At 35.3% G+C, this 19709-nt stretch overlaps 1 protein-coding gene across 4 annotated transcripts in view; it reads right to left on the bottom strand.

Moving 5' to 3' along the window:
- Nucleotides 1-19709, bottom strand: part of GOPC (golgi-associated PDZ and coiled-coil motif containing) — a 56790-nt gene that overhangs the window by 14975 nt on the left and 22106 nt on the right. The window contains exons 2-7 of one of the 4 annotated variants that reach the window (XM_012650148.1): nucleotides 13681-13845; nucleotides 12085-12108; nucleotides 8759-8934; nucleotides 6124-6289; nucleotides 3438-3533; nucleotides 2089-2253 (exon numbers count right to left, since the gene is read on the bottom strand). In XM_012650148.1, coding sequence (XP_012505602.1) covers nucleotides 2089-2253; nucleotides 3438-3533; nucleotides 6124-6289; nucleotides 8759-8934; nucleotides 12085-12108; nucleotides 13681-13845 — 792 coding nt within the window. The remainder of the gene's footprint in view (nucleotides 1-2088; nucleotides 2254-3437; nucleotides 3534-6123; nucleotides 6290-8758; nucleotides 8935-12084; nucleotides 12109-13680; nucleotides 13846-19709) is intronic. The other 3 variants (XM_012650150.1, XM_012650149.1, XM_012650151.1) reach the window with 3 other exon arrangements.

Raw genomic sequence — 19709 nt, 5'->3', positions numbered from 1 at the left:
TTTGCAAATCTCCTTAGTGGCTTTATAGAACATAACTAGATTCTCCTATCTACTTCTGCTCAACCTGTTAAAAGTATATAAAGAAAGTTCAGCCTCACACAGATACGTAGTTGGGAAGGGGAGGAGTATTTTAATAGCCTTTTCAAGTAACTGTCAATATTCTTCTCTGATATTATACCAAAAATTGACAACGTGGAATTTGAAACTTAATTAATGGAACTTTTCGCACTCTGTTACATTAAAATCCATTTGCCTATCTTGCATTTTAAATGGATCTTTTATCCATTAATAATTTTGTAACATGATGCAGTGGTCATTTGAAAATTTTGGATCACTAAGTTATGTAGCAATTTCAAAAGCTGACACATTTCATTTTATTATATCAAAAAATCACATTGATTAATATCACCATCAATCTTATTAGAAAAGTTCTTCGGTGTAGGAAGCTGTCAAGCTCACAGTGATTGATGCGTGTTTTACAAAATTCTAATTTTTACTTGAGAGCTCACATTTTATCACTGGCAATGAATATTGTCAGTTGTCTTTCTTGAAGTGATGGATTATGTTCATTTTTAAGAAAATGGCAGCCAAATAGTCTGAATAGCCATAATTTTTCAGTAATTCTTTCAAGTAAAAATTGTCTTCCATGAAAAAAATGACTAGGTCAGCTAGTAATTTAATCACTTAAGTGGTTTTCCTTGAGACCAGTATCTTTGTGCAGTATGCAGAATAAATGCTTTATGCATACTTCCCACCTCACCACACAGAATATTAAAATGACATGTACTCAAAGGTCAACATTTAATAAAATTAACAATTTTTACTGTTTCATCAAGAGTATTTTTAAGTGAAACTGGCACATTCTTTTTTCTATTTTTTTTTTTTTTTGAGACAGAGTCTTACTCTGTTGCCAGGGCTAGAGTGCCATGGCGTCAGCCTAGCTCACAGCAACCTCAAACTCCTGGGCTCAAGCGATCCTTCTGCCTCAGCCTCCCGAGTAGCTGGGACTACAGGCATGAGCCACCATGCCCGGCTAATTTTTTCTATGTATTTTTAGTTGTCCGATTAATTTCTTTCTAATTTTAGTAAAGACGGGGCCTCGCTCTTGCTCAGGCTGGTTTCAAACTCCTGAGCTCAAACAATCCGCCCGCCTCGGCCTCCCAGAGAGCTAGGATTACAGGCGTGAGCCACCGCACCCGGCCTACTCATTTTAAATAAGAGAGTCAGGCTGGATGATTTCTAAGGATCACTTTAGTTCTAATATTCCATGACTACAATCAATCCACTTCTAGCATTGTCTTTTCTGCAATACCTTATATACAGTAGTATATATATAGTATATATATACACATACATAACTATCGATGTTTTATGTATAAAATATATATTATGTTTTAGTCATTAATGATGTTTCTTTCTAAGTGTCACGTTATGTTCTGAGTCCTTTATATGTATTTTTTTTTTTTTTTTTGAGACAGAGTCTCACTCTGTGGCCCGGGCTAGAGTGTCATGGTGTCAGCCTAGCTCACAGCAACCTCACACTCCTGGGCTCAAGCAATACTACTACCTCAGCCTCCCGAGTAGCTGGGACTACAGGCATGCACCACCATGCTGGCTAATTTTTTCTGTTTATATATTTTTAGCTGTCCAGATAATTTCTTTCTATTTTTAGTAGATACGGGGGTCTCACTCTTGCTCAGGCTGGTCTCGAACTCCTGACCTTGAGCGATCCACCCGCGTCGGCCTCCCAGAGTGCTAGGATTACAGGTGTGAACCACTGTGCCTGGCCTATATGTATTGACATACTTCATCCTCACAGCTCTACTTCAATCCCTACCACACAGATGAGGAAACAGAGGCACAGACAACTTAAGTACTTTTCTCACAGTTGTGCAGGCATAGAAAAGAGTAAACAAAATGGTCCATTTTAGTAAATCTGACTGAATGTCGTCTATAAAAGCCCTAAATAAAGGGAAACAAGTATCTTCCTATAAACACTTTACTACTTAAGAAACTTTGTAGGGTTTTCAATAGATTCAAAAAGAACCAATTGACAGATCCAATTTCAATTACATTAAGGGACTCTACCTGCTGGGAAAGAATGGTTACAGCTTCTTTATGCTTTGTGTCCCTTAGGTTAACTCCATTGACTGCTAAAATAGCATCTCCAACGTGCAGCCCTCCACATCTATCAGCAGGTTGCCCTGGATGGATCTCAGAGATGAGGATTGGGACACCATGTTCTTTCCCACCCTGACAACAACAAAAGGCAGTACTTTAGTTTACTCTTTGTAAAGTACAGTCACAGATGATTCTAGAGATAAAATATTTTCTAACAAACATCTTTCGATAAGCACCTATACTATCTCTATAAATGCTGGGTGAAATTTTATTTGCTGCTTAGGTAATGATAAATAAATTATTATGATTATCAAAGGGTAAATTGGCTAAATTCTTCAATACAAATAAACATACATATTAGTACTGCACAGAACCATTATATTTTATCAAATCTAAATCACTGTGAATGTAAGATCAATCATTTTATGTACCACAAAAATAACTATAAGATTATAAGATGAATTTCAACTTCAGAGAAGTTAAAATATGGGAAAAAATGCAATGCAGAATTGAAGAAATACAGAATTTGGTACCTATCACCCTCTACCTTGTATCATGGGGTATGTGTGTGTGTGTATGTGTATGTGTATCTTATTTCTCCTGCCAAAACTTATGCTCTTTCAGGGCAGTACATTAAAAAAGGTAGGTATTCAATAAATATGGATGAGATGAACTTTTTTATTATAAGAAACATTTCTACATTAAGCAATACCGGAAATCAAATAAACTTACACAGTGCCTAAGTATTACCAAATGAAAATTAAAATAAAGCCAACCTTATTCAGTAAAACACTGAGACTACAACAAAATGACTCCAAATATATGTACTTTATAATAGATTGCTCTCAGGAATGTTGTCCAAAACAATCATTTTTAAAGGTATCAAATTAAAAAATATATATATAATATTTGGACCCAAAAGCCAGTGAAATCTGACAGCTAAGAAATGAGATAAGAGAAGGAAAACACACACTCTAGAGAGAACAACAATATAATCTAGAGCCATTTACCATAGAAGAAAACAGCCATATCTATTCCCAAAGGCTCCCAGAGACATCACAATATATGGTATAGAACTATGAAATGAGTCATAATTGTTAATGAAAATGTTAAGCTATGTTTACTAAAGGTACACTAACAGTAGTTAGGAAGATTAAAAAAAAAAAAAGGTTACACAAAGTATTGTTGTCCATGGGAATAAATTTAGTTATTACAAAAAAAATATCCAGAATACTCTGTTCCCCAATGATGTCCAACAAAGGAGCATGATTATACTAGAAACTGCAGAAAAGGAGACTGGAAACACTACTTCTTACTGTAATTGAAATGCCAAGGCCTTCATGATCTTCCTTAAGGAGGAGAACTTTCCTAATTGGACCAACCCCTTGGCTTTTCTTTAAGGAGTCTTGATCCTTATTGGGGGAAAAAAGAAGAAAAATTAGTATGACTTAAATAGCATACCAAATAGAGTATACACATGCTATATAACTTGCTTTTAGAAATCTTTATTAATTTCCTGGAAAGGATACACAATATAGTGTTAAGAAAGTAATTAACAGATAAAATGGAAAAATGAAAAGTTATTCTGTTAACTTGGTGAAATTTATAGATGATTTTCTTACCCCTTTGCCAATAATTTTTTTAATATTGATACATCTCTTTTTAAATTGTAGGAATTACCAAAGAAACTACTGCCAGGAATTAACTGATGAACAAATATCTTGAAGAAATAAAAGTGGATAACTATCTTCACTGGAAAATATCTTAAAGATTTATATGCATTTTAACTGAGTTGAAGAGGTGAAAACCAAAATTCCAATTGGACCATTAATTATTTTTTCATTCCTTAGTGTCCTGGAGTCTACCTCTTAAATCAAGGACCTTATTCCTTTAATAATTCTTTCTCTGGTACCTTTACTCTCTCTCTACTAAACTCCTTTCCTATTCAGTGGATAAACAAATTCCAAGCCTCTTCCAGCTTTAAAATACTATGTTGCAAACAAAACAAGCAAAAAACCCTTCAAATCCTTCACTATCTTCTTTAGCAACTATGCTCTCCTCCCCTTTCCTCATCTGCCACACAAAGTTCATCCTCACCATATCTACTTTCTTGCCACCCACACCCAGTTCTCTGATCCCTATAACAAGGGTTTTGCCCCTAGCTGTATAAATAGAATTCTCTCCTCTGTGGTCACTGGTAACCAATATTGCTACATCCAATTAACACTTTTTAGTCATTATCCTACTTGAAAGTTAATACTATTTACTACCCCCTTCTTGAAACCCACTCTTACCCTTGGTTTCTATTACACTACTTTCCTAGGTGGCCTGTATCTGACAGCTCCATTCGGGCTTCTTCCTTTGGTGATCGTTTTTTTCTTCCCTCACTCCCCAAGTTTCTATCCTTGGCCCCTCATTCCTTTTTACTTTATATATTCTTTCTCTGGGTGACTTAATCAATTCCATGGTTTCAATTATAATAGATGGATGATTTCCCTAGTATTTTTTCAACTCAGTATTCTCTTGAATTCCAGAGTCACATATCCAACTAGATGTATCTAGAATGTTCTATTGGTACCTCATACACTACATGTCTAAATCTGATCTCATCATCTTTTGCCCCAAACCTTCCTTTTCCTCTATTTCCTTTACAAATGAATGCCAGATCTCACTAGCTCAAATCAAAAACCTAGATTCTTCCTTTCCACCTATTTAACCCAAAGCAGTCAGTCACCAAAGGTCCTCCTGCTTCTATTCTCTCAAACCTGTCATTCTTCTCAAATGCCACTTCCCTTTATCACTTTCTCCTTGTATTACCACAGTATCTTTCTGACATATCTCCTTGACTCTAATTTGGCCCTCTTCCAATATATTCTCTTCACTATGCCAAAGTAACTGTCAAAAAATGTAATCTTATTAAGTCTGCTATTTTATTTAAAAGTCCCATGACCACCATGTTAAAGTTAAAGCTCCTTTATTTAGTATAAAATAACGTTTGTCATCCAGCCATTACATAAAACTCCAGCCTCATGTTTCACTACTTTCACAAGCATGCTTTTATCATGTAGACACACCCGACACAAACTACTTTGTCTTCTTCCTAACCTCTCCATTTCCCAAATCTACTGGACCTAGAAGTTAATGGAATCACCAGTGTCTTAGAGAAGATAATAGCATAAGTGCTTATTGCAACCCCCACTCCTCTTCCACCAACTCTATACATGTATCAGTTCTCACAGCGATCTTTGCAGAGGCAACAAATTGTTTTACTATTTAAGGCCATACCTTACCTGGTACTAACACATGTGATCCACTGGGTAAGAGACATGCTTTCATATATTAAGGTCTGTATTATCAAGCAGCTGTTGTAATAAAATTTAATGAAGATTTATCCAGATAGAAAAGAAAGCTCCAATACAATGGTGGTTATAGAAGTAGACAACTGGACACAGATCTCAAATTCCATCTTAATCCAAGACCAAGCAGGTGTATGTGTTAGTTCAGAATCTACATTTGGATTTAGTTACCAAAAATTCCCTTAAATAACTACACCAAACTATTAATATTTGCCAAATTATCAATATAACCATACACTGTCATTTAGTTACCAAAAGTTCCCTTAAAAAACTACCCCAAACTATTTGCCAAATTATCAGTATGATTATACACTGTCAGTTAAGCTTAAAAAAAATTTAAGCAAGCCCAATCATGATTCAGGAAAATTGTGAAATATGATCTAAAGTACTAGCAATACGTATTTGGTAGGAATGCTTCATTGTCTGCAGAAATACCATTCTCAGGGCATTAGTTAATCTGTGCAGAGCTACCAAAATTTCTGTGAAACTTTAAAAATATGTATCTATTTTGAATAAGTTGAATCTCATTTTCTCTTTTTAAGTAAAGGTTTCAAATACCACTAGAATAAAAGAAAGAATGGAAAAAACTTGTGATTAAAGAAAGGAGAAGGAAGTTGAGTAAGAAGCAGCGACAAAGCAAACATACATGGCCTGGTGGTGCTTGCATTGGTCGTTTCAAGTCATTGCGTCCTCTACAGGCTCTGATCACAGTTTTATGACGATGCAAATGTATTTCAGCTTCTAACTGGTTCCAAAGCTTATCATGAGCAGGTCCCTTCATATCTCGTCCTAGTAACTGTATTTGTTGGACCCTTCATATTGAGAAAAGAGTTCAGTAAGTTGGTTTTTCATTATGCTTACTATAGAGAGAATTTAGCAGAATTACTGAACATAAGTAGCTTTTGCATAAATCTCAAATTAATCATAAAAGTAACACTCAGGAACTTCCTGATGTCTCTCGTATTTAAACAGATATGGGATCACAGGGGGAGGCAAGATGGCTGACGAGAGACAGTGGTTGCCAAATCGTCTCAGAAAGAGGAAAAGTTTTAGTTGGAAAAAAACAGAGCTCAGGTGTAATTCTAAGAGAAATGTGCTAAAACTTACTGGAGATTCCACGGGAAGAAGTTGTGGAGCAGAACAAGGAGCAAGATTTCCCTAGAAATCAACCCCTGAGAGGCTTGCAACCTGGCGGAAAGGCTGCCGCTGATGTCTCGGAGGCTCCAGGCTGTGGGGTGGACTAGTGCCCAGCAATACACAGTGGAGCTGTGTGAGGCACCCATGCAGGCCTGAGATACTGCTGAGATTCCAGTGCTGCACCTGTACCCCAAGACCCTACCCCTGAGCCTCCACCAATGCCACAGGGCTGGTGGAACTGCTCCAAGGCCCAGCGCCCCACCAGGGACACCCCAGCCTCCAGCCGCCAATACACTGGGACCTGGTTAGAGCAAATGCCCACAGCCCAGGAACCCACGACCACTGCCTAGATAGCCTCACCCAGCTGCCACTCTCACCTCTATGGGAGACCCTGGGCAGAGCAATCCCCTAACCTACCATTCGATCCAGCAATCCCACACTGGGTATTTACCCAGGGGAAGTCATTTTATCAAAACACACCTGCACTCGAATGTTTACTGCAGCACAATTCACAATTGCTAAGATGTAGAATCAACCCAAGTGCCCATCAATTCATGAGTAGATTAACAAAATGTGGTATGTGTATACCATGGAGTACTACTCAGCCATAAAAAAGGATGAATTAATGCCTTTTCCAGCAATTTAGAAGGCATCGGAGACCACTATCTTAAGTGAAGTATCTCAAGAATAGAGAAACAAACACCACATGTATTTCCTAATAAACCGGAACTAACCGATGGGTACAAGTGTACAAAGGGAAGTAAAAATCATTGGATATCACACGAGAGAGTGGGGAGAGGGGAGGGTCAAAAATCCACCTAACAGGTACAATGAATACTATTTGGGTGATGGGCACCTTTATACCTGTGACTCAAGCCATGTAACAAAAACATTTGTAACTCCCTTAATATGTTGGAATAACATATAAATAAAGAAATAGATAAGAAAACTCTGAAAAGACAGGTAGGTATATTCAAGGGAAAACCAGTTTTAAAAAATTTCAAAAAAAGGAATAAGAACTCCTTTAGTCATATACTTATTCAAATACATCTAAAAAACAACTTTTGAGTTAATATAAAGTAATGTGTGTTATTTGTCTTGATATAATCCAAGTAACTAATCAAACTCAGATACTATTAAATATTAGCTTTTGATAAGATTAAAGGTATGAAAACATGTCTTTTAATGACAGTTTCTTTTTACAAAATGATTATTTTATTTCATTTTATTTATTTATTTATTTTTGAGACAGAGTCTCGCTCTGTCGCCCCAGGTAGATCACAGCTCACTGCAACTTCAAACTCCTGGGCTTAAGTAATCCTTCTGCCTCAGCCTCCTCAATAGCTGGGACTACAGCCGCATGCCACCATGCCTGGCTAATTTTTCTATTTTTTGTAGAGACAGGGTCTTGTTCTTGCTCAGGCTGGTCTTGAACTCCTGGCCTCAAGCAATCCTCCTGCCTCGGCCCCCCAAAGTGGTAGGATTACGGGTGTGAGCCACCGTGCCCAGCCTGCTTATTTTAAATGTAGAAAAAAGTTATTAGAAAATTTGAACTTCAAGATGATACAATTTTTTCTTTGTTCCACGTAAGTTCTTAATGTGACATTAAAAGAATAAGCATAAAATGATTTAGTACTAATAACAAATCACCAAAGTTTGTTAATAATTTACTTAACAAAATCAAGGCAAGGAGAACTGTGTATTATTCTGATAAAATCACTGTCATTAACTTGATTTCAACATTTTTTTTGAGGGACAAGAAAGATTGGATTTCAGTGATTCAAAATTTCAGAAAAAATCCTTATGGAAGTTCTGCTATACCTGTGAACATCATCTGTTATGGTATCAGGGCCAGAAAAAGCTGAAAAGTGCTGCTCTATAGAGTTGTTAGCATTTCACAGTAAGCTATTGTCAGTATTTGTGTTTTGTGTGTGTGGTGTAAACTATACTTATTCATTATGGGTAAATAAATCTGCAATATATAATGCTGTCAATATTAATTTAACAATAGCAAGCTATAACTACTGTGAAATAATTCCGAGAATAAAGATTAATGTTTCATTTACCACAAGAGGTTAAGAGTCAACCTCATTACCTATCCAATTTGTCACCTAAAAGTACAAGCATAACCATTTTTTACGTACCTTCCTGCCAGTTCCTTATCCAAGTACTTGGCAGCCAGTCTTGCCCCATACACTTCAGCCTGGAGAACAGCTATATGTCTACGAAGGGCTTCATTCTCTTTTCTCAACAATTTCACTTCAGCTTCAAGTTGAGCTTCTTTCATTTTTTCTTTTTTGTTTGCTTCAAGCTCTCTTTCCTATTGTAATTTTTTAAAAAACATAATTTAATGAAAATACTTTTAAGACTCTTTAGCAGTAGATCACGTTCCTTCAAATACACAAAAACACATGGACTAGAATACCCACAATGAAAGCATATAATAAAAATTGCCACTTCATTTCTATAAAATGGAATACAAAGGTTTGGATCTAGTTCTTTTTTGCTAATTCTATACTATCTTGAAACCACTTCTGGATAACTGCATGGTGTGGGGCACTCTAATATCAAGGATAAGTAAGAGAAGTAGTCTTTTCTAAGCTCATGTTATCACGTATTAATAGGAGTGGCTTCAATGGATAGTTGAATCAGCTATTTACTTTATAAAAATGACTTAAGAAACTGGACTAATATAAAAATAATCATTCTGGTGGTTGTTCCCAAATAATTAATGCAACAATTCTATAAAGCAAGTTGAAATCATTCACTTATACTGAGATATATTTTATAGTTAATTTATCTTGGAGGCCTACAAGAAACTTACAGTACTTAAATGAAAAGAAGCATTTTAATTTTTTAAAAAACATTTTATAGTCATGGAGAACTGCTGGTAACAACTCCATTAAAACATTTACACATTAAAAATTTTCTATAGATAAGTATATCTATGGTGTAGATTATCACTAAAATTTGGGATCTAGCTAATCTATTTGTCTGTATGTTAAAATGGATGTGGAACTGTTTTCTGAGGAAAACACTAGCCATCCATTTTTAGTTCTCATAAAAGAATGCCATCCTATGCTCTATTTGATAGAGAGTCCATATATGTGAATCTAAAGGTGTCAGCTAGAGACTATGATCTCAAGATCCTCACCATCAAATTTTTATCACATGTTGATATGTGACAAATAATATTCAATTTACCTTAAAAGTATAAAGTACAGTCTGTTCCTATAGATCGAGCATTACAAATGTAAATCCCTTCAGGATCCAAGCACACAATAGATAGGCAGGAATGAGACACAGTTGAGTACAAAATGAAAGGTACAAAATCCTGCCCAAAGGCAGGCAAATTCAAAATCAGATAAACATACAAACTGTGTGGCCAAATAAAATCCTTCTGAGAGTTGAATAAGGGACCCATTAGCTATTTTAAGTGTTATTTCTGGATAAAGGAAACCATTCAAACACTGCAACTTGCATTTATCCTGAGCAGAACTGCTTTTACTGACTTACTGATTTAAAGAATCCACAAATTCTATGAAAATATGGTTATAGTTGTTCACGAGACGTAGAAGAAATTACACACACTATACCACCATGTCCCCTTTATGAGGACTTAAATAAAAATCTACCTTAGCACCAGGAAAAATAGTTTCTCTTGAGAAAATGGAAAATGGCATTGTTTCTATCATATGGGCACTGATCAAGTAATTATTTTCCTTTTTATTCTGGATACTGAGAAGCTAAGAAACAAATTTTAGCAGACTTTTAGCAATTCATGGAATATATATTTTGTACTAATTTAACTGCTTTGGTCTACTGTTACCGAATATGTATATATACACACACGTATACAAACACACACAAGCTAAAACTAATGACAACCACTAAATGCTACATATATTTATTATTCATCTGATTAAAAATATTTGTTATATATGTGACAAACAGAAGTAAGATTAGCAGGCCTTTTCAACTTCTGTAAAAAAATATAATCATTAGAACAGAATTTCTAGATATTGTTTTTAAAGGATTTAAAAAACGAATAATCTAGAATCCTCCCTTTACAAAAATTTTGGAATTATTAAAATCTTGATTTATTTCATAATATATTTCCTTAAAGGGCAGATATCAATTCCAAAAAGAAACCACAGTTTGAATAAACACAAACAAAAATTTTTTTGAGACAGAGTCTCACTCTGTTGCCTGGATAGAGTGTAGTGGTGTGATTGTAACTCACAGCAACCTCAAACTCCTGGGCTCAGGCTGATCCTTCTGCCTCAGCCTCTCAAGTAGTTGGGACTACAGGCCTGCACCACCGTGCCCGGCTAAGTTTTTCTATTTTTAGTAGAGACAGGGTCTCACTCTTGCTCAGGCTGTGGTCTCAAACTGCTGACCTCAACAATCCTCCTGCGTTGGCCTCTCAGAGTGCTAGGATTACAGGCATGAGCTACCATGCCCAGCCACAAAAATGTTTTTTAATGACATTTATTGAGGTTGATACAGTTTCTGGAAAAGTGTTCCTGGAAGACCAAGATTTCTTTGGTATATGGGCTAAATAAACTTTATGTTGAAAATTACTTAAAGTAATTTTCAATTACTTTAATGAGCTATTTATACTATATTAATGAAATCCGAGAAACATATTAAGCTACTACTTAGAGATGTTTTAATGATTCAAACCCCTAAAGAATCTGACAAACTCTCAGGTCTGAAATGAACAGATGTACATAATAACAGAATTAAGAAAACTGAAGTTAATCATCTCTAGATTTAAGGAAAAAAAATGTTTTGTTTCTTAGTTAATCTGTTTGTTATTAGGTAACAACCAAGAGGTTCATTTTTTATTTAGATACCCGAAGAGTATATTTTCAAAAGAAGTAAAGTCATAAGACAGCTCCAAACCTGATTAGGTTGGAGTAGTAGGAAAAATATTTAGAATTTTTATATTGTTATTTTCTAAAATAACTTCTGGTAAAGCATTTCAAAATCAGGTTGTTTCAAAGGCCACACAATTATTCTTAAGACTGCTGAAAAGTTGAAGCACATGTTGTGGATGAAGAAGAAATCAACATGCAAATTCTTTCTCTGGGAATAATTTCAAATAGATACTTAAGCGGTTAAAATTAGGCCTGCTTAAAATATCTCTGATACTCTTAAGTGGGAAAACCAATTGCTCCTTTGAAGTAGTTGTTTAAGAAAGGTACAAGGCTCAGAAGTTGTCAAAAATTGATAGGCTCTGCAAATAATGGCTAGAAATCACAAACAAAAGAAAAATGTTTAATAACATGCAGTGAGAAAGGAGTAATGGGCCAGCCACTGATCTTTTCAGATATTTGAGCATTAAAAAATTGCCATCATTAACCCCATTTTCAAATACAAAGAGTGACAACATTTAATATGCAAATAAAACACTAAGAACACTTCAGCGTGACATATTAAAGCAAAACAGAAACAACATACTTACCAGCTCCTCCACAGAGGGGACAGACTTCAGATATAAGAAAAAAGTTTTATAATTAGAAAAATATCAAATAAATGAATTTATATAGTGGTATAATTATTACAAGGAAAATTCTCACATGTCGAATATCATTTGGGTAAAGTTCACTAGAACATTAGAACAAATATATTTGTAAACCTATAAACAATAGTAACTGTATAGTATTAAATTAAAAATTTTTATCAAAATTAGTCAACACAAGTGGTTCTTTTTACTATAGTGCCCTGTTTCAAATCTAATGTAAAAATTTCAGGTAAATTCTTGTCTAGTGAAAATGTAGACTGCTTCTTGATGTTAATACCAAATAGCTCAAGGAAGCAGTTATGATCTGATTTTTGTTTCAGTTAAATAAAACACTACTAATTTAGATTCATAGACTTTCAGAACTTAAGAGGACTTTAGAAAAACATAAATATTTATTTAAGTAAATTCTAACATTATCAGTATTAGAAACAAATTAACCAAATAAAATTAAATGAAAGCAAGTAAAACTTAAAAATGCATAACTCTCATCACATCATCTACATCATTTCATGTCCTGCCTCTGCCAAGCTGCATTTATCTTATTTATTGTTGTGTCCCTACATAGTTAACAAAATGTCTGGCACATAGTACACACTCAAAACATATGAAGTTAAATTAAAATGAGACTTTAAAAAAATTTTTTTCTATTGCCAACAACCTGTATTGATTAAGAGGGTAAGAGTTAATCAATGGTAAACTCATACAAAACAATATGCAGACATTTACAAAGTGTACAGTAGTATGAAAAACGTTTATTAAGCACAAAAGAAAAAATGTGCTACTGTTTGGCACCCAATTCCATTTGCTACTTCTGCCTGATTAACAGAACTCCAATTTTACTGGAGGTGGCCATACTAAGACCATACTAAGACCAACTAAGAGACTGACATGCAGCTAGGGACAACCAAAGAGATGGTGGCAGAAAGTAATGATGAGGATTTCATAAAAAGTCCTTTCAAGAAGGCTAACATAGCTGAGAAGCACCTTTTTGCTCTTCTCTAAGATTTGTCCTTCTTCCTGCCTGGAATGTAGACATAAAATCCTGAGGATAAAAATCAAGAGCTAAAAATGGTAGAGAATAATGCTAGAAGGAACCTGAATCCCTGATACCTGTGGAGCTGCCGCAGCAGCTCTGGACAGCCCGTCTCAGGATTCTTTCAAGAGAAAAATAACTGCTATTCAAGAATAACCCCAATGTTACTTGGGATTCTGTTATATGCAGCTGAATTTAAACATAACTGATATAGTAGGGCAAAAAATTATTAATATGTTATAATCACAAATGTCTTTTAAATACATCTATTCATATTTTTAAATAGGAGAAAATTCTATTCTGTCAGTTGGTTATTGATATTATTACTGATTAGGTGATCAGATCATGGATGATCATAATCATAAACTTTGTATTTCTTGTATTTTCTCAATTTCCCACAATGAGCACATATTACATTTTATAATTAAAAAACCTTATTAAAAATTGTTCTCCACATCCTCTAAAATATATGTAAGTACCATGTCAACCTCTAAACTACTTACCAATTTTGCCTTAATGGTACCAGAGTCAACACTTTGACCAGTTTTAGCATGAAGTTGAAGCTGAATAGAGTGCAACTGTAAAAGCTGATCATGTACTTCTTTCTCCAGTACAACTTTCTCTGCTTGGGTCTCTGTCAGTTCAGATTTCAGATCCACCAACTGTGCCTTAAAAAACGACGATAAAAGACATTAATTTTCTTTATTTTGACTCTAATAATTACTACTCCAGAATGATAACACAGAGACTATCTTTTTTTTCTGGAGACAGAGTCTTGCTCTGCCGCCCAGGCTAGAGTGCCGTGGCATGATCATAGCTCACTGTAATCTCAAACTCCTAGTCTCCAGTGATCTTCCTGCCTCAGTTTGTGGCTGAGACTACAAGTGCATGCCACCACACGGCCTAATTTTTTCTATTTTTAGTAGAGACGGGGTCTTGCTCTTGTTCAGGATGGTAGAGGCTGTCTTTGAAATGGATACGTGAACACTAGAAGAATATTATCTGAGGTATGACATCTATCTAAACTGACATAAAATCAATAGTATAAGTGAGATATTAATATTTCAGTGGCAAGAGAGCTCCACTATAAACAATATCTTCTAATAATACAGAATGCAGCCGAGCGCACTGGCTCACTCCTGTAATCCTAGCACTCTGTGAGGCTCAGACGGGAGGATTGCTTGAGCTCAGGATTCAAGACCAGCCTGAGCCAAGAGGGAGACTCCATCTTTACTAAAAATAGAAAAACTAGCTGGGCATGGTGCTGTGCACCTATAGTCCCAGCTACTTGGGAGGCTGAGGCAAGAGGATCACTTAGGCCCAGGAGTTTGAGGTTGCAGTGAGCTATGATGACGTCACTGCACTCTACTCAGGGCGACAGAGCAAAACTCCGTCCCCAAAAATAAAGAATGCTACTTCCATTTTACTTTGTTTACTTTAAGAAGTTTTTTCACTGTTTCACCTTTATCTTCAAAGCTTATGAAAATACACAAGTATGGAATGGCCTGCTATGATGGACCACTAACATTAATAGTATATTAGAGGAAAGGCCAATAAATGAGTAGTCTGTTTTCAACCCAGAGGATACTAGCCTAAATCAGCATCATCACTACCTAGTAAAGCTATTTTTAAGTACTAAGGTATCCTTGTAAGACCACAGTAAGCCTAAAGATCAGAGTTGACTGTAAGTTTTCAGTTACGGTGTAGCAGAACAACTCATCAAGACCACTTAGCCATTTAGTTTGAAGTTTCTTACTTTTGCACAACTGATGTATTGTGCATAGGGTGTGTCTGTCCCTTGTGTTTTTGGTTTTCCCAACTACCCAGCAGATTGAAGAGGAAGACAATGCCTTTGTTTCCTATTCAACTCAACATAATTTTACCAGGCATCTAAGGGTCTTAGAACTATGCCAGCACAATGAGAAAGAAAAAAAAAAAAAACAAAAAAAACCCCCAAAACTGTAGATAATACTTTAAAAGTTACAGATCATAATTTAGGTATGCCTTTGACAAGCCTTCATACCAACTAAAGTGATAAATATGCATGTGAACCAACAAAAGAAATGTGGCAAGTTATAGATCCACATAGAATTGGCCTAGTCCTGAGGAATTCAAAGGAAAGGAAGGCTTAAAGAAGGTAAGTGAGGAAAAGAGTCGTAATGAAAGTAAGCTTAGAAGGGATTTGAAGGAAAAGGAAAACACGTACAAAATAGAAGCAGTAACAGAATCTAGGATGGGAAGACTAGTATGGTATTCATTAAATAAATATACCACATTCAAAGAGTAATAGAGAGATTAGACACATCTTTGGTAAATTCTATTATAGATAGGGATAAGAGGATTAGAATATATCTCTATGACCCAATTGCACCAATCAGTGCCTAGTACATAAAAGATGCTCAATAAATATCTGTTGAGTTGAAATGAATTCTAATACTAGCCCTGTCACTCTGGATAAAACATTCTGTCTCCATTCAAGTTTCCTCAATTTTAAAATAGAGGTAATATCCATGGCTTTAATTATTCTCATAAGATTATTAACCTTACATATAAAAGCACTTATTAGAATATGAAAATGTTATTACCAGGGAGATTAGATTACCTAGAGGGATTATATACTGACAGACTGGATAAAAACTGGATAGGATAGGTAAGGCTGGATATAATGAATGGCTTTGGACAATAGACCAAAACTGATATTTAATAAGATATCACTATATGCTTTCAATGACATTTTTGTTTTTATTTTTATAACACCTCTATTGAAATATAATTCAATACCATAAAACTTAGTGTATAATTTAATGGTTTTAATATATTCATAGAGTTATGCAACCATAGTCACTATATAATTTTGAAGAACTTTCTTTCAATAGCATTTTAGTAACATATATGCAGGTAAAGAGGTGAAGACAAGGATACTATGGCAACACCCTATTTGTAGCTTTCTAAACGACATGTTATCATGGTAGCTTTGTAAATGGGAATAAAGGATTTTACAATGCTGAAAAGAAATTGTTAGCAACAACTAGTTACAGTGTGGTCCAGGGCATGGTTCGGCGGAAGATTACGTCAACAATAATTTTGAGAACAGTGAAGCCATTCTTGGAAGACTAGGATCAGTAAGATTAGGATGATAGTTTATATAGCTATGAGGGAAGAAAGGAAGATGAATTTAAACTTTAGACATGTTGATTTTTGTGTCAACCATGATATAAGCAACAGGAACTATTCCACCGAATATTGGACATAAAGAAACAAGTGACAACTTGGAACTTGGGATGGGATCAGGAGCACAGAGTGTCAAGGACTGGGGCTTGGGTAATAACCCGTCAGGATGGCTTGAGGGTAGAAGAAAAGTAGCAGCATGCTATAAATGAAACCAAAATGTAGCATAATATGAACACTGTGCTGCCTCTTGCTTTTTTTCACTTCCTGGAGATCACTCCCTATCAATAGAGCTTCCTCATTCCTTTTTTATAACTATTTTATTCATGTATAAACTTAGAGAAGTACACAAATTGCAGGAAAAAAATATCCACTTAACTACCTACCACTCAGATTAAAAAAAAAAACAAGTAGGGTAGTACTAGCTCTCCTTGTGACCTCTCCCAATCACTATCCCCACCTTCATCCACAAAAGTAACCACGAAAATAATACACTGACTTCTAACAGCATAAATAGTTTTGCCTGTTTGAATGTTACATGAATGGAATCATATAGCACACATTCATTAATTATGTCTGGCTTTTGCTTCAAGAGTATGTTGATGAGATTCATTCATGTTGTTCTGTGATGCTGTACTTCATTCATTTTCACTGCTGTATAGTATTCCTTAAATATACCACAATCTACTACTTTTCATTCATTCTACTTTCATTCAACTTCATTTTACTTGTCATTCAATTTCCTTCTATTTTTTCATGGGCATTTGTGTTGTTCTGAGTTTTTAACTATTAAAATGATATTGCTATGAACCTATCTTTTGATACATACTGAATACATTTCTCTTGAGTATATATCTAGAAGGGAAATTTCTGGGTTACAGAGTATGTATACCTCAAACCTCAGCAGAAAAAGTCAAAAAGTTTTCCAAGTGATTGTAGCAACTGATATGCCCACCATGAATAAGAACTCTGATAGCTTCACATCCTTGCCTTCACTTGGCACTGTCAGTCTTTTAAATGTTAGCCATCCTGGTAAGGATGTAGTGGCATTTCATTGTATTTTTTTTTTTTTTTTTTTTGAGACAGAGTCTCGCTGTGTTGCCCAGGCTAGAGTCCTGTGGCGTCATCCTAGCTCACAGCAACCTCAAACTCCTGGGCTCAAGTGATCCTTCTGCCTCAGTCTCCTGAGTAGCTGGGACTACAGGCATGCACCCCCATGCCCAGCTAATTTTTTCTATATATTTTTAGTTGTCTGATTAATTTCTATTTTCAGTAGAGACAGAGTCTCGCTCTTGTTCAGGCTGGTTACGAACTCATTGTAGTTTTAATTAAACCTTCCTCATTGCTAATAAGGTTGACCACCTTTTCATATATTTACAGCCCTTCTGAATAATCTCTTTTGTGAAGTGCATGTTAAAATCTCTTGCCTATTTTTCTGCAGGGTTGTCCATAACTTTCTTATTCGTTTGTAAGAGTTCTGTCTACACACACATATACACACACACAAAGTATGAACTCCTTTATTGGGTATAAGGTACAAATACCTTCTCCCATTCTGTGGCTTCTTTTCAATTTATTAAAGGTGTCTTTTCATGAACAGAGTGCTTAATTTTAATGTAGCTCAATATTTTAACATTTCCTCCCCCTATTAAATGCTTTTTTTGGCCTGAATTCTATCTTACCTGGTATCAAGTTTGCAGCCTCTGGTTTCATTTTGTTTCCATTTACTTGGAATAATTTTGTCTGGTATTTTATTTTTAACCTTTCATTATATTTTTCATGTTTGTGTATAGCACACACATGAAGTCTTCACTATTCTCTTTGCTGGTTTTAAAAACATATTATTAGTATTCTGGAAGCTCTGTATCTTTGTTCTGTTACATTATATTCTAATTTCTTCTTCAGATTATATTTAAGATATTATCTCTTCTATAAGCAATCATGAAATTAGCTAGTAACATCTCCCTTCCCTCACTCTTCTCCAGCATTTAACAAATTATCTTTCTATTCCCAGGTAACATCTGTAAGTAATCATCATGGTTATAAACTTTCCAAATACTCGTTTCTCCCATTTTGAGAGTGAAAACTATGTCTATACTGCAGAACATACAACAAACAGCATTTAGGGGTGGGGAACCTGCAGTGCTGGGGCCACATGTGGCATTCCAGATCCTTGAGTGTGGCCTTTAGACTGAATCCAAATTTTACAGAACAAATCCTTTAATTGATTTCGGTTTATTCCAGAGTCTGGAGTTCTCAAAAAGGTCTCATCTTAATATTTCCTGAGACCTGGTATGTTCATGACTTTATTTATAGTCTTTATACTTGAAATCAATTTGGCTGGATATAAAATCTTTGGCTCACATTTTCTATCCTTGGGTATTTTAAATATGTTGCCCCACTGACTTCTGGTGTAAAATATTGCTATTGAGAAGCCCAATCCTAATCTTTTCCTTCACTTATAAGTGACTTGGTCTTTTGTCTGGATTCCCAAAGTTCTTTTTGCTTTATCTTTAAAGCCCAGTATACTAAAATATATCTTGGTGTTAATCATTCTAGGTCTGTGTGTGCCCTTCCAACATGCAGCGGACTCAACCTTGGGTTATTTCAGGAATGTTTCGTTGACAGTTTTTAAGAGTGAATTGGGCTAGGTGCAGGGGCTCGTGCCGATAATCTCAGCACTTTGGGAGGCTGAAGCAGGAGGATTGCTTAAGGTTAGGAGTTCAAGACCAGCCTGGCCAAAGTAAGATCCCCCATTTCTACCAAAAAGAAAATAAGAATGAATTGGCTGGTAAATTTTTTTATTGAGGTGAAATTCACATTAGATTAATCATTGTAAAGTGAAAAGTTCAGTGGCATTTATTATAATACATTCACAATGTTTGCAACCACCACCTATATCTAGCTACAAAATATTGTCATTATCACAAAAGAAAGCTCTGTATTCACTAAGCAGTCATTCCTCATTCCCCTCCCCACCTGTTTTGTGGCAACCACCAATCTTTGTTTTGTCTCTATGGTTTTACCTATTCCAGATATTTCATATAAATGGAAGCATACAACGTGTGACCTTTTGTGTCTGGCTTCTTTTATTTAGAATAATGTTTTCAAGGTTCATCCATGTTACAGCATATATCCATGCTTCATTCCTTATTATGGTGAATAACAGTCCATTGTATGTATATGCTACAATTTGTTTACCCATTCATCCATTTATGGACATTTAGCTATTATGAACAGTCCTGTGGGAGCACACACACACATATTTACTGGTTTTCAATTCTTTTGGGTATACCTTGGAGTGGATTTCTGGGTCATATGGAAATTCTATGATTAACTTTTTAAGAAACTGTCAAATCATTTT

This window comes from Propithecus coquereli, unplaced genomic scaffold (assembly GCF_000956105.1).
Source record: "Propithecus coquereli isolate 6110/MARCELLA unplaced genomic scaffold, Pcoq_1.0 Scaffold313, whole genome shotgun sequence".
Lineage (NCBI taxonomy): Eukaryota > Metazoa > Chordata > Mammalia > Primates > Indriidae > Propithecus > Propithecus coquereli.
This window is presented reverse-complemented; position numbering and strand designations above follow the sequence as displayed.